Below are 10,581 nucleotides of genomic sequence, written 5' to 3'. Positions count from 1 at the left end.
TACTGTTGTTTGAGTAATCTAAAAGTAAAAAGAGCACTAATAAAACACGGTAAGAAGTATAACAATAAATTTTAACAAAAAGATAAAATTTTTAATCTATATAGTTTTTGTATATATAAAAATAAAAATAATATTTAAACAAATCTTAATAATAATATGTTATTAGAATATGCGTCATTATAGAAAAAAATTGACCATAAGTAATAGTCAAACTGATACTAATTAAGTTGTTATTAATTTTTTTTATTATTTTAATTAGGCTTACAAACTCAAAAACACTAAAAAAAAACTTAAAAAACAATTTTAAATACCTAAAACTCAAGGAATTGGCCTCTAATAAGGTAGGTTCCTTATCCAAATAAGGAAATCGCAATCCAAAATCAAATTTATACGGACTAGATTATCAACATACTAATTAACTTTTTTTTAAAATATAGATCAAACTAATAGGTTTATATTACTAAAGTAACCAATAAAAAGAATAATTAAAAAATATAAATACAAAAATATATATTTTTATATAAAATATATTAAATAACCTCTTTACAATTAATCTCAATACGTGTATTCTTAAGCTTTTTAGCTTTAATTAATTGTAAACCATAAAAATGGCCCAGAATTCAATCGAAATGGGAAAGCAAAAATCCAATGTTTTTGTTCATAAAACCAACAATAAATACTCTATTAAGACTCTTCAAAACACCTCTATAGGCAACCAAGTGACTCCTTTGAACAACAGTACCATTCCAAGAAATTAATGAATCTAACATGCTCAGTCCTTTTTAAATGAAACATACAAAAGACAAAGATAAAGAAATGTAATTTGTGAAATCAATAATCCCATTAACCATATCAGAGGAGTTCTTTTCCAGTTACATCTTCCAAATTACAATATCAAAGAGAATATCTCAATCATTAAGTTATTCATTACTTTGATTGAAGATTAAAAGATAACCAAAAAGAAAGTTCATAACTATCAAACTACTCCAAATATGTTAAGATAACAACTGATCCCAAATTTCAGAAGCAAAATAACAGTCTCTTCAAATATGAATTATAGATTCAGGGTAAATAGACATTTTGGGCAGAAATTAGAGTTAGACATATTTGTCTTTTTCCTTTCCTAGTTGGTTAAAGGTTTAACATGAGTAAATTTTCTAAGGAAATACTTGATTTTTGGAAGGTCTTGTCAATTCTAAACAAGCTTAAAACTATGTTTTCGCTTGTTATGGATTCTATACAAGTAAGTTAAAAATCCATACACAATTTTAATGGAAAAAATTACATTAGAAGTGAAGCTCTAACAAATAAAGTCAAGATTAACAGCAAAATTAGAAGAAATAAAGGCAACAATCCTATCACATACAAACTAAAGACAAAACTTATTAATTAAAATTAATTTTAAGTACCTTGAGTTACAAACAAAGCAACAGAGAGGTTAACAATATCCCTCGGAATAGGCTAAATAATAAATGTATATGGTTTTTCATCCCAAGTAGTCAATGATCTATCTAAATATTTATATTTAAAAAAAAACATCACTTATAACCTACATAAATTATGCTAAAAAGGAGATAGGAGAGCAATTTTGCCTTTACTTAAAAAGCGTTTTGAACTACTCTAATAATTCATTATGTACAAGTGTGTCATAATTTTAAAAACGATTAACTAATTGTTCTCAGAAATAGAGATTGGAGAACATATGATTTGATATTTTGATGTGGAACTATTCTTCAAAATACACTTGATTGCAGTTCTAGATAGAAAAGCAATTATTACCTAACCACTCTCTGAACTTTAAATATAGAGACGAGCTAGTAGTGAATGTAATGATAGGAAAGAATGACTAAAATTTAATTTAAAATTCACTTTTGTGACACTTTTGTGAAGTGGTTAAGTAATAATTGTAGTCTAAACTTCAACTTAAAAAGTGATTTAGTTTCATATATCAATTACTCTCTTAAATAATGAAGTTAAAAATAATGTTTTTCAAGTAATATTTAGAGAACTTTCTTAATAAACCTTACTCTAATAATCAATTTTAAATAATAGTTTAACAAAAACTATCCTCTAAATTTTTTATTTGTTATTCTAAGTTATAAATAATTGTCGTTCATAATAAGTTATCATTTGAATTTTAAGCACCGTTACCAAAAAAATTTATTTTATTAAAAATTAATTCAGAGTCAAATTATAAGTATAGTTTTAGAAAAAGAAAGTTGCACATGATTTGTATTTTTATACTTTTATTTTGTTTGATATGTTTTCCTTTATAATTGAAAATGCTATTGTTTTCATATTTTTTCTTACTTTCACAATGTCGTAAATGGAATGAATAAAAATAAGGTTTCTTGTTTGTAATATATTTCTAGATTTTGAAAAACATAAAATAAAAATAATATGATATTTTTTGTAATTATTAACATAATAAAATAAAAAGTAATATTTTTATTATTATTACTCAAAGAATATCAACATAAGAGAAACTAAACAAAACCAAACATAAATTGTGTGTTTTCTCAGTATATAAATTTGTTTAGGTTTTCTATACTAAAATAAAATATTTAAAATTTTAAGAAAAATATTAACTTTAGTTCTAAAAATTAAATTTAAATAATTAATAATAGTAATATTTTGTTTAAAAATATTTATTACACTTTTGTATCTCAATACAATAAAGATGTTGTTTTTAATAAAAATTTAATATTTTTAAATGCTTAAACTTGATATTAAAAACTAGTTAATAAAATCTATATTTTAAGTATTGCATTTCTAGCTCCTGCGACTATCTTAAAATATGAAAAAGGGGAATTAATATCCAGTTACCAGTGTACAATTTAAGAGGAGAAGATATACAATGAACATAAATCCAAATATTTTATGAAGGTTTATTCATAAGGAAGAATCACAATAAGTGTTTCGGAACTACTGTTCCTAATTATTTTTTTCCCTCCTAATTCATAATTTCAGTTGATTTATTCTCATCACACTTAAATGCTACATTAACACACTTTTTTTAAAATATATTCTTCAACACACTTTATCTTATTAGTTTAAGTTTTAAAAAGTCAAAGTAACATTTAAAAGATATTAATTGACTTTTTTAAAATAAACCAATGATATAAAGTGTGTTGAAGGAGTGTTATTAGCATTTTCCAATCACTCATTTCTGAAACTCAAGGACAGTCAGATAAGGATCAATGTAGAAGGCACGGAAACGAGAAAAACCAGCAGAAATGCCGATTTGTCTGAATTGCTCTTCAGTTCTGTGCTTCCCCTTCGTTCTATACATTGTCATTACGAATATGTCACCACCAAGCAATGCTCTCGTTCTGCGACTCTCGTCCGTCAACTCCGGCGCAACCGGTTCGCATATAATCAACTTTCCGTCCATCGGAAGTGCCTTATGGCAGTTCTCCATAACCAGCTTGCTTTCCTCGTCCGTCCATGATAAGAACACCCACTGCAAGTTCAAACATTATCAATTTTGATCATTGGATTGGAGAACGTTGGAGTAGGGTTTATAGATATTGAAATTGAGAAGCAGCACCTTGATGAAGACAGCATCCCCAGGGGGTACATATTCCAAAGCGTCACCGCCAACATGGGTTATACCTACATACGTATAATGTTGAAGATGTATTTACTTGGGATCTTAGAAAAGTAAAAGTTACGCTAAAAAGGATTGATTGGGAGAGAGAAAGGCACCTGGAATGGGGGCTGCACGGGCCACCATGTCGGGAAGATCGAAGTTGATACCTTTGCGGATGTTGGGGAAGCTGTCCATAATCATGCGAAGAGAAACACCCGTGTTGCCACCAACATCCACGAGTGTCTCTACGCCTTCGAAGCCATCGTAGACTTGAAGAATTTCCCTCATCAATGGCCCAGCCATCCCAGCCATTGCCTTGTAAAGCAAACCCACTACATCTCCTCGCTTCGTGTAGTACCCTATCGCTCCCTCTCCGTTTGCCTTCACGAATGGTTCCGTCGTTGGATCCACCACTGCTTCCCCCACCAACGGCCATGCTCGCATCAGCGCATCCTGTGCAAACACAATTTATATTTTATATTTTAAAAAATAAATTTATAAAATCATTTAGTAATCATAAGATAGAAGAAACCTATAACTTTTAAGACAAATACCAATAATTCACTTTCTAATAGTTGTTAATTAAAATTTATTAAAAAATTATATAAAGAATGTAAGTCTTAGTCTTAATTTAATGATTTTTTTTTCTCGTGCTATTGTAATGTCTCTAGGTTTCTATTGCTATTTATTAAAAGATAAATGTTTAATTCATAAAAATTAATATTAATATAGTTTTAGTTATTTAATACATTTTAACAAACAACTTTAATTCAATCAGATAAAAACTAAATTATAAACTATCAGTTATAAGTTATCAACTATTAACTTTTAGTTAGTTTTAGTAAATAGAACTTACAACATAATTTCAATTTAGCATCGATACATGTCCTTTAGATGGTAAATATTTATCCTAATCGAACACACAATATTTTTTAAAATAAATATTTAAAAAAAGTTATCCCTATAAAAACTAATGTGGTCAGATACTTTAAAAAAAAAACCAAGTCCTAAAATAATTGAAATTTAATTTATAACGAATGAATAAAAAAATTGTGTTAAAAAATAAATAATAATAAATAAGAGACATAATTTAAAAATATTATTTATCTTTGAAAATATAATTTTAAGGATTACGTGACATCGAAAGAGGATAAGTATTGAGGCCACTTGCATCCCATTTATACAATGGGAAAAGCATAATTATTGATACCACTTGCTTTCCCGATTCTGCTTTGTTAACGTTGACGTTTTGTATTTTAACTGCATTTGGTCAGCGTATTGCATCCGTTCATGTTTTAGTCATCAACGGTTGGAATCACTTCTTTTAAAACATTCCCCGTTGATTTTTTTCAAATGATATTTTTCAATGCTTGAATGTAAGGAATTAGGATAAGAATAAATTCTTCCAACCCACTACTTTCAACTTAAAATTCTTACAAAATTTTAAAAAATAATTGAATTAGGTTGAGAAACACGAAAAATTGCGATGAAAAGTAAAGAAATAACCTGATGATGCTGGAGCATGTAATAAGCATAGGATAGGCCCTGTTCATCGTCAACGAGGGTCTTTCCGATTTCGGAGAGAGAGTATTTCCTTTGGCCACTGCTGCACAAGTGCTCGTCAAAGATGTCGTAGCTGGTGAGCAAGCGGAGGATGCGTTGGAGGTTCTCCGCGTCGGCGCCGCCGTGGGGACGAATGATTGAGAGAATTTGGGAGGCGGAGAGAGGAGTATTGGAACCGTCTTGCCACATGGCCTCGGGGACTTTGAGGTGTAAGATAGCGTTTAGGGACATTGGAACACTCATCATGTGAGCTAGTTCCAAAATCGCAAGCCTTGCTTTGCTTTCAGACCTTGTTGTTGTATTGTTTGTCACTTCCTTCTTCATTTCCACTATTTGCTGCACTTCTCCCATTCCGTGTTGTTTTCTGTTTCTCTTTCTCTCTGAAGTGAAGGGTTCTTTTGTGTTACCCCTTAACTGCTTTCAGAAGACAGCAGACAACACAATTTTATATAGGCGCTAAAATGTATTATTACCGATTGCTAAGGTTCATGGAAAGAGAGAGAGAGAGAGAAAAAAAATCTCTTTCTGGGATACTAATTAACATTTGTCTCTCAAAATATAAATTTTTCTTAAAAAGTAATATTATATTTAATGAAGTAGTTTTAATAAATTTTTATTAATATTTTAAAATATTTATAAATTCATAAGAAAATAAAATAACTTAAATGACCTAAACTTTAATATTTATATTACTTAATTTTATAAAAAATTAAAATAAATAAAAATTATATTTTATTGATTTATTTTAATAGATAATATTTTTTAAAATATAAATAAATATCAAATTTTAGATGATATATGTATAAATGTCAAAAATTGATATTATAAGGATTTAAATTTCTTTATTATTCTAATTATAGTTTAAATTTATTTAATTAAAATAAATATATTAAGATATTTTTTTATTAATTTAAAATATTTCAAAATTAAAGTTATCAACTACTTGTATTTTTTATATTTTTAGTAATAATATATTTTTTCAAAAATATTTTGAATTTTTCCACAGATGAAGTGTATTTACCAATACTTGTATAATAGATGCCAGAGCCAGATTTTCTAATACATTTTGATAGTAGCGCCGCTGGGACAAAATGAATAAATAAAACAACACTCGTTGTCTTGAATAACAATTTTGTATAATATATTTTTATTTTTATTTATAAATGAACAAATTGAACTGGAAGATTAGCTTAAACTTTGTGACGGTGGGTTCACAGCTTTGATCCATTGGGATGGAAATAAGCTGTAGTTTGTTAGACTTTGACTTCTATAAATAAGATTCACTTATTCAACAGGTCACGCACTTGGATACATGAATTTATTATTATAGATTTTTTATATATATAAAAATTTTAACTGCTTGTTATTCAGATTAATTTTTATTAATAGTAATTGAATATTTTTATAAATAGATTATTAAATTATTTAAATGGATATATCTTTATAAAAAGATTTATATATAAATAAATTATAAAAAATTAATTTAATGTCTTAAATATATATAATAAAATTACATATTTTTATTTTATTAAAATATATAATCAAAATAATATAAATACAAACAAGTGTTATACATAGATCAAATAGCAAAAGACTTTAATAAATAGGATTTTCTGTTTTAAAATATAGGTAATATGGACAGTCTTTAACTTCAACAAAATTTATTAAAAAAATTTATTTAATATATCTGCATAATCGAATACGGTGCATAACTCTAAATTATTAATTTAAATTGGTTAGAAATTGTTGTTCAAATAACGTTAATTACATGGGATAGTGTATGTATTTTTATTAAAAAAAAATAACGTACCGGCAATTAATGATACATCAAGTAGGCTGCTTTTCTTCGTGTTCATAAAAATAAAATGAAAAAAATACTGAGCCTGTATCTAAATTTTAGGATATCATAGGTCGATTCAGATTAAATTAGATAAAAATTAAAAATTAAAAAAATTAAATTTTTTTTTAAATAATTAAAGAAAAAAAAATTTATATCTAAATTTAGGATTATTTAGAAAAACTAGCATACCTTATAAAAAAGTTTTAAAATTTATCAGTAAATTTATGTATAATATTTTATATTAAAATGTATAAAATAAATATTTAATTAAATTATTTACCCATCTTATAGTATATATAATTTCTATAATATAAGATTGTGTTAGTCTATCCATCAGGTTAGATATTAGTTATTTTTCAATTGCTAAATTAAAATAACTGCACTTAAGAAAACTTTTAGTATTATATTATTTAACACACTCTTAATTTTCAATAAAATATATTAAAATATAAAATATGTAAATTTTTTATTTAATAATATTTATTCTTAAAGTAGTTATTTTTTATATTTTATAAGTTTTTTTAAAAATTAATTAATAACTTAAAAATAAATTACAGAGAATATTATTAACACTCATATTGTAGCTAATCACAAATCATTAATCATTTATTTCATTAGTTTAGGATTCAATTATTTAAGATTTTAAACACGTGATTTAATAAAATAACGTTTTTAGAATTATGTTTATGGAAATTACAACTTTTAACCTTCGACATAAACATTAAAATAGTTTTCGTTTATTTTAGCTTTTCCTTTTTAAAAACAAAAATTTTAGTCAAAAATGTTTTTCAAAAAAGAAAAAAAGTCACTAACAACAAATTTTGTAACCAATTATTTAATAAATAAAATTATATATTGTTTTTTAAATATTTGTGTTGTTTATTAATTAAATTCTATGTTTTATCTTACTAAAAATTATATTTAATATTGTTATAAATTGCTGAAATAAAATTATAATATTAATTAAAAAAAACTAAAAATGTTTATAATATAATACTTAAATTATGTCCTTATTTAATAAATCAAACCAACTGCCACGTGATTTGAAGGTCGCGTTCCTTAACCCATCTTATCATTTAAGTGATTAAGACAATTTTCTTAACTTAAAGTGAATTACTATTTTAAGTCACTAAAATTTAAAAGTAAAACACCTCTGCATACATAAATTAGATATATTCAATTGAGAAACATGTATTCTTTAAAATACATTATTAATAAAATTGTGTAAATTTTATTTTTTTACTTTTAATTTAATAATTCTTTTATATATATATATATATATATGTATATATGTATATATTAGTTTTTAATAAATTTTAACTGATAATTAAAACTATATTAAAAATACTAAAAATATGTTACTAAACTTTTTCCATTCAATTTAAAGAAATATTTTCAAGCAATTGATAAAAAGTGTTTAAATTTTATTTATATTTTTTTATAAACAAAACAAATCTTATTAAAAAGAATTCAAGAGAAACTTACAAAAAATTACTTATTCAGAGAAATAACAAGTAAAAATATACTTATACAAAATTTTATTTATATTTAAAAAATATTAATTTTAATTTAGATTTAACTCTAATGTTAATTTAGATTACGTAAATTAAAAAATTTATTTATTGGCTAAAAACAGAAGAAGGACCCACAGCCGAAACTTGAACGAGAATATCCAAATTGGCATTCACGCCTCAATCAATTAAGATGCCATTTTATCATAAAATAAGTTACCTTCACGTTTTTCAAGTCTTGGAATTTCCTAAATCTGCACAGAGGCGAAATGTTGGCTTGTTTTCTAGATACGCTTGGTCAGCTTGTCCTTAATAAAATTGATAATTTATTTATAAAAATATAAATAAATTACAACTTTTAATTTTGAAAAAATTGTATCCTATCCTTTAAGTTGAAAAGTGTTATAACAAAAACGTAAAAAAAATATTAATTTATTTGTAATATTATATCTACAAATAATTTATTGATAGTTATGACTCATTTTAATTATTAATGGAAGAGAAAATATTATATCTCTAATATATCAAACGGTTAATATTCACTTGGACCACCCTTGTCCTTTATAAGGTGGAAGGCTTGCGTGGCTGCTTTGTTAAAAAATAATTGATGGGACTTTTGAGTGCTTTTAACTGCTCTTCGTCCTTCCATGTTAAAGAATAAAGATTCTCTCGTCATCATATGAATAATTATATACAGTACAAATAATTTATATATAACGAGAAACACGTGTTAATTTAAAGTTTTTATTCATTGTTCTTGCATTCTTATCATTCATCTGTTTGCGGTAGAGCCAACTAAGACAAGTCTAACAACCATACAGTTATTTTTTTTTATAAATAAAATGTATATTATTAAAAAAGATTTAAAGAAAACTTAAAATCTATATATATATAAAAAAAAATTACTAATTCAGAAAAATAAAAAATATATTTATACAATACTAAGACAGATATAATTTTGCAGGTTCAAATATTAATAAGCTAACAAAATAACTTTTTTTTTATTAACAAGTAATAGTCACTTTTAAGATTTCAGAATAATAGAATCTAAAACTTCTCTCTCATCTAAAATACTATTAAAAAATACAATTTTATTTATATACAGTCACAAAGATCACTTATTAATTCAAAGATTCTTATTTTAATATGATTAAAAATAATTTGCATATATTTTAGATGTTACATGTTTTCTTAATTGTTTCTAATAAAAATGTGTATGATTTAAATTTAAAGAATATTATTTTAAACGAATAAACAAATTATTTCATTGTTTTATAAGAAATTTTTAAAAACTCTTGGACAATATATATTCATCTTTTTTTTTAATTATAGTTTTAGATTTTTATGTTTATTAAAAAATTTAATTTAGCTTTTTTGTTTAACTTAATCATTCGTCTTCTTTTTTAATTTCATGTCAGTCCTTTCAATTAATTATATTGATTAATACCTGAAAAGAAAAATTCTATCTGAACCAGACAATGTTAAAAGTGGTTCTTTTTTTCTTAAAAAAAAAGTCACCAATTTGCTTTTTCTTCCCCACTCTTCGCATCACTGTGACAGGCCATAATTGTAGATTTTCTTCTAGTTTTTCGTTCCCTTTTCCACGCTACAATTTCAAGGCATAATTGAATTTCTCATTTCAATGACTACCAAAAACAATAAAATAAATTTCATCAAATCCAACAAAAATTCAACATCTATTAACTTTTCCTTCCCACATGTTTATTGGCACTAATATCTTTTGTCATATTCTTATTTATTTAAATATTATTATGATCAATTTAATTCATCAATAAAAAATTTATATAAAATTTATACAAAAGAATGTATCAATGGACAATTTAGAGTACATTAGCCTCACTACTAAATAATAACTATTTTTCAAAATTTATTATTATTAGTTTATGTTTACCCGTATTGCACGTGTTTTTTTGTTAATCTTTAATTTGTTTAACTAAAAGATACTATAGGCTAGAGTTTCTCTTTCTTCTTCATCTTTCCTCTTTATTTTAACCCTTTTTTTTTTTCCTCATCTCTTCCTCCTCATCATCTCATCTATTCCCTTTCACCCTCAC

The 10,581-nt window shown here is 24.8% G+C and overlaps 1 protein-coding gene across 1 annotated transcript; it reads right to left on the bottom strand.

Annotated features, from left to right (window-relative positions):
• Positions 1–2,313: 2,313 nt before the first annotated feature.
• LOC113848749 (caffeic acid 3-O-methyltransferase-like) lies at positions 2,314–5,713 on the bottom strand. Its single transcript, XM_027478188.1, has 4 exons — positions 5,099–5,713; positions 3,709–4,045; positions 3,551–3,615; positions 2,314–3,463 (listed from the first exon to the last, which is right to left on the bottom strand). The coding sequence occupies exons 1-4, from the start codon at positions 5,504–5,506 to the stop codon at positions 3,164–3,166; spliced, it is 1,110 nt and encodes a 369-aa protein (XP_027333989.1). The 5' UTR covers positions 5,507–5,713; the 3' UTR covers positions 2,314–3,163.
• Between the last annotated feature and the right edge of the window lie 4,868 nt (positions 5,714–10,581).

This window comes from Abrus precatorius, unplaced genomic scaffold, assembly GCF_003935025.1.
Source record: "Abrus precatorius isolate BTA unplaced genomic scaffold, Abrus_2018 Scaffold10, whole genome shotgun sequence".
NCBI classification, from domain to species: Eukaryota; Viridiplantae; Streptophyta; class Magnoliopsida; order Fabales; family Fabaceae; genus Abrus; species Abrus precatorius.
This window is presented reverse-complemented; position numbering and strand designations above follow the sequence as displayed.